At 42.5% G+C, this 4,854-nt stretch overlaps 1 protein-coding gene across 1 annotated transcript; it reads right to left on the bottom strand.

The window, feature by feature from the left end:
* Window positions 1–2,385: 2,385 nt before the first annotated feature.
* Window positions 2,386–4,848, bottom strand: LOC101849058 (5-hydroxytryptamine receptor 2-like). The gene has a single exon (XM_005100346.3). It carries the CDS (start codon window positions 4,774–4,776, stop codon window positions 3,424–3,426), a length of 1,353 nt encoding a protein of 450 aa, XP_005100403.1. The 5' UTR covers window positions 4,777–4,848; the 3' UTR covers window positions 2,386–3,423.
* Window positions 4,849–4,854: the final 6 nt, after the last annotated feature.

The raw sequence follows: 4,854 nt of genomic DNA, 5'->3' as shown, positions 1-4,854 counted from the left end.
ATAGATAGATAGATAGATAGATAGATAGATAGATAGATAGATAGATAGATAGATACTGGCCGGCTTAAGGGCGGTACGGACAACCAGCAGAGCGAGTGAACAAATGACAGTTCTCATTATTTAGGTATTCCTAGGAGACATCACACATGGCAAGGCACAGCGTTATAATAGAAGATAGAGCAGGCTTCGCAACAGACTACCGCATTCCTCCACCTCCCTTTTATGTCTTTCCAGCTCTCTCTCATTCTGAACAAGAGCCGTAAACCCCTTCTCATCCCGAATAAACGCCCTCACAAACGCACACGGACAGAATGTACATAAGTACGCTCACACACACACGCGCACGCACACACACACACACACACACACACACACACACACACACACACACACACACACACACACACACACACACACACATAAACAGAGGAAACAATCTTTACACCTACACTAATATCTTCCACCGACCCATACGATCGACACGCCATTTCTGTTGTTATGGTCTGAAATTTTTATCATGTTTTTCGAACAGGTAATTCCAATCTTGCCGTGACATGTAAGAGACTAAGTAGTTAATCCCGTATAAAATATGTCTCCGCGATAATGTGTGTGCACTAAGAGAGTTAAAATAGGATTGCGTTTATTGCAGTTATTTGGTCGCTTTTAAGCACAAGGGGGCTGTCCCGAAAAATGCAGTTTTGAGAAAATCGAAGTTAAAGTTTTTGCACCTTGTTCAGTTTCTTTTAAAGGCAAGGAGAGTTTTCTCTATAACCAAACAAATATACACACCAATGAAACCAAACTTCTCTTATAAGTAGGGCAATACCCACTTTTGGTGTAGGTCTAGATTTCTGGAAACTCCCAAATCTGGATTAGCCCGCCTGTCCTTAAAAGCAACCATTTTATTTGTCTTGTATTGAGTTAGGATACTGGCGTGCTTTGGGTAGCGGCTATGTGGGGGACCGACAAACTGATCGCCTCATTCGCGGTCTGAAAACAAACGTGTTTCGTTTTTGAGGCTGCGATCAGTCGGGCAATCGGTTTGTGCTACGATGGTCGCTTTATGCCCTCAATCTAGCTAGCCCCGTCTACCAAATCGAACCGACCCGAACCAAGCGTGCCAATGCGTACTGGGTAGTAGGCGCTCTACCGACATATGCTGAAGACCTCTGGACGTTTGATTCAAGAATGATTATTGCTTTTTTGTTGACTATCTTTGTTTGTCTGCTTGGACATTGTATCAAATTATTTACATTGTGTAGATAGGGGCACACAACACGTTCAATGGAAATATCAGAACATACTTTGTGGACGTAACAGTTAAATGATGACTACTTCAGTGGGTGGCTAAAATGTTTCTTGTTCTTTGCATACGATGACTATTTCTATAATATAAGTTATCAGCATATAAAATTAAATAATCCCAGAATAAACAGAAAATCTTCGTTCGTTGGTCAAAACCATATTTTATCTACTGCACTATATCAAGTGACGACGTCACTTATATTCGCAAAACAATAAAAGTAATAATTTTTACACAAACGCGAATTTTTTTTTCAGATCTATATTCTTCAACTGACTACCCAGAGTACATGATGAAAATGAAACCTGCACCTTCCACCGAAGTATGTGATACCTTTGTACCTTCTTTTGGTGACACGAATTGACTTCGGTTAGACCCAACGACCGACATATTGTAAGCTTTTTACTTTGAGTTGGATCAGAGGTTTAGGTATGAAAAGATCCCCATGGTCGATATTGATCTTGAGATTTTAGTCAGCCCACAGAAGCTTGAGATATTATTTCACGTTACATTAACGTCCAACTTATTTAGTATGCATTAAATCTTTTCTAAAAGAAAAAAATTGAAACTGAAATACCGTTGTTATATTTCCTGTTTGTTCTGAGGTTCCAAAGTTCCATTGATTCGCTTATTATTATTCTGTACGAAGTATAGTATGTATTTCACTGATGTTTTGAAAAGTCCTGGATCTGCATGTCTAGACTAAGGAAAGCAAAATGTGGTAATTATATGAATAAAGCCGTTGCAAAGGGAGACTTGGGAAACCCCAAAGAATGTCAGAGAAAAGGACGTTTAATTGAACAAAACAACACGGGAAAAGTTTTAAATCTACTGAGTAATATTATTCTTTCCTTTGATACTGCTGTTCACAGATGGGAATTGCTCTCCGATCTGGCCTCGGGCAGGATTTTAAGCAACTTTATCTTTAACTATGCTGACGACATTCCCTCTCTGGAGAATATCAAGAGGTCAATATGTAGAAGTAGGGGACTGGTTCTTGTGTAATCTGCTTTATTGCCCAGGAAAAGTTGTATCATGTATACTGCTTTGAGATCATCTGCCAGGTTCGCGTGTAAGTTAAGTTTAAAGTATCTTCGACCTGTTCGCAGTGCTATCACATCTACCCAGTGTTCTGACGAGAACCGGGCTCTACCCCTTCCTTGTGACCTACTAAGTGTTTGAAGAATGTTAAAAATTAAAAGTTAATACAAGTCTTTCCTACACACTGGAATCTGGATGAGTTTCGTTCATGATCTTGATGGTAGCACTTTGCCCAGTACTACAACGAGCACATTTGTATGTGTAACATGATGACAATGAAGTACATTGTATTGTTGCTGTTGTCAATGAATCATGAAGACGAAAACACTAAGCAATCTGCAAAGTTAAAAAGCCAATAGGAACCTGAAATTGAGACATCATTGTAGTAAAGGTAAATGGTATTCTGCAACTTTCTAACCCGTCGTCATTGGCAAAACAATCTGTAAGCACCCAAGCAGCTGCACACAATAAATCACCTTATCATGCCACTTTGTGGAAATAAAATTATTGCGAAAAGGTCCATGTTTAACTTTCAAACGACAGTCACTCTTGAAGTAGAAAACATACCTATTACTCTGTATTAGTGTTTAAAAAACCCCATCCGACCTTGTCGTTTTCTTTTGAAATGGTGCGTGTACGAATTGTGCGAAAAAGTTTGATGCATTGTGAAAAACAATTTTATGCAACGTTCCAAGAGCTGTGGTATCACTCTGACTTCATGGCCCACCGTTCAATTCTGCGAGACTCAGCAACACACATCTTAGCAAGCCGCATTCCTTTCTGAAGTCGTTACTTTCATAAACATATTCGCAGTAGACATTTTTTTTATCAAATGCCGACTACCGCGTGAAAACTCTTCCATAGGAAGCAAGCATTACATGTTCATTAACACACAGTATTACTGTTTTAACATTTTAAAGGCCACCTCAGAAATGTTCATCCTCGATTCCGTCTTTTCTGATGAACATAGCTCTAGAAATAATCATCCCATTGAGCGTGCACGAAATAGCTGTGCTTTCCTCGGTACTGTCGGATTACGTATAAAAATCTCTCCCTTTCCAATACATATTTTCCTCTTATCAAAGTCTCGTGATTTTGTCATTGAATAAATGGTCTCTGCTTGTTTTTCTCAGAATTGACCCATTGTCTGAGCTGTGTGCCTCGTATTCCGACTTCCGAAACTTGTTACGAGAAGCTGAAGATTTTGAAGGTGGCGGAAGATACGCTCCACTCCCTCCCCCACCTCTTCCGCACGTGCGCAGACAGAGAATACGCTTGAAGGCTTCACGAAACTCTGTGTTAAAAATGGAGTAGATGATAGGGTTGAGGCACGAATTGGCGTAACCAGCCCACGTGACGATGACGAAGACTTTGGGAGGTATCAGCGACGGATCGTACGCCGAGATGGGATTGATGATGAAAAAAGGGAGCCAGCAGACGAGAAACACGCCTGTGATGACCCCCAATGTGAAGGCCGCCTTGTGGTCAGACGCCCGGATGGAGGAGCGTGAAGATCCGTTCGAGACCGGTTGTCTGCCGGCAGACAGCGCCGGGCGCTTCATGGACCTAATGCTGACGGCGTGCGAACGCGCGAACAGGAACAGTTTGAAGTATATGACGAGCATAACGAGACAAGGGACGTAGAAGGAAATGGTGGAGGAAACAAGAGCGTAGACAAAGTTCAGCTCCATGATGCACTGATCGTCAGAGTCTAAAATGTGCATTGTGTCTTCAGTTGACGCCCTACGAAACGGTGTTGTGTTCCTGAAAGATGAGGTCGTGGTGTTGAAGCTTGAGGTATGGTTGTTATACAAAGCAGTGGGTGGGGGCGAGGAAGAGGATTTGTGCCAACCCAGGTGGATTGGCAAGAAAGAAATGAGGGCAGAGAGAATCCACACAGAAATGATGAGCACCAGAGCTTTACGTGTGGTCATCCACGTGTCGTAATACATAGCGTTGTGGATGTGTTTGTAACGATCAAAACTAATAACGCACAAATTAAGAATTGAGGCAGTACTGCACATTATGTCAAAAGAAATCCAGATGTGACAGAAGACGGCTCCAAACATCCATTCATTTTGTATCTCGTTGGGCATGGCAAACGTCATGACCACACAGGCTACCAAGAGATCAGCCACTGCCAGGGACACGATGAAGTAGTTGTTCTTGACCCGCTTCAGCCTCCGCTCTGTGAAAACGGCTGTACAAACTAAGAGGTTGCCACCAATGGCGATGAGAATGCAGAGGGAAAGGAAAATTCCTTTGAGCACTTTGATCCCCACATCGTCTTCCTCAGGTGAGGTGTCATCCACCACGGGCGCCCCGCTTTGATTGGACGAGGTGACAGCATGATCTGGCAAGCTGCTGCTGGGTTGACCTTCTCCTGAGGTCAGAAAGTACGTTGGGTTCGTGAGGTTGAAGTTCATGATCATGTGAGCATGTCCACCTCAGACAGAATCAGATCCACATTACACTCTGGAAGAGCTGGACGAGAGATCATGCGGTGGTCG

Source organism: Aplysia californica, unplaced genomic scaffold, assembly GCF_000002075.1.
Source record: "Aplysia californica isolate F4 #8 unplaced genomic scaffold, AplCal3.0 scaffold00245, whole genome shotgun sequence".
NCBI lineage: Eukaryota > Metazoa > Mollusca > Gastropoda > Aplysiida > Aplysiidae > Aplysia > Aplysia californica.
The sequence above is the reverse complement of the archived record's forward strand: the minus strand, read 5'-3'. Positions and strand labels throughout refer to the sequence as shown.

Bases quoted from the DNA above. Each gene is read 5' to 3' on its own strand.
- LOC101849058 (XM_005100346.3), bottom strand. From the start codon at position 4,776: ATGATCATGAACTTCAACCTCACGAACCCAACGTACTTTCTGACCTCA.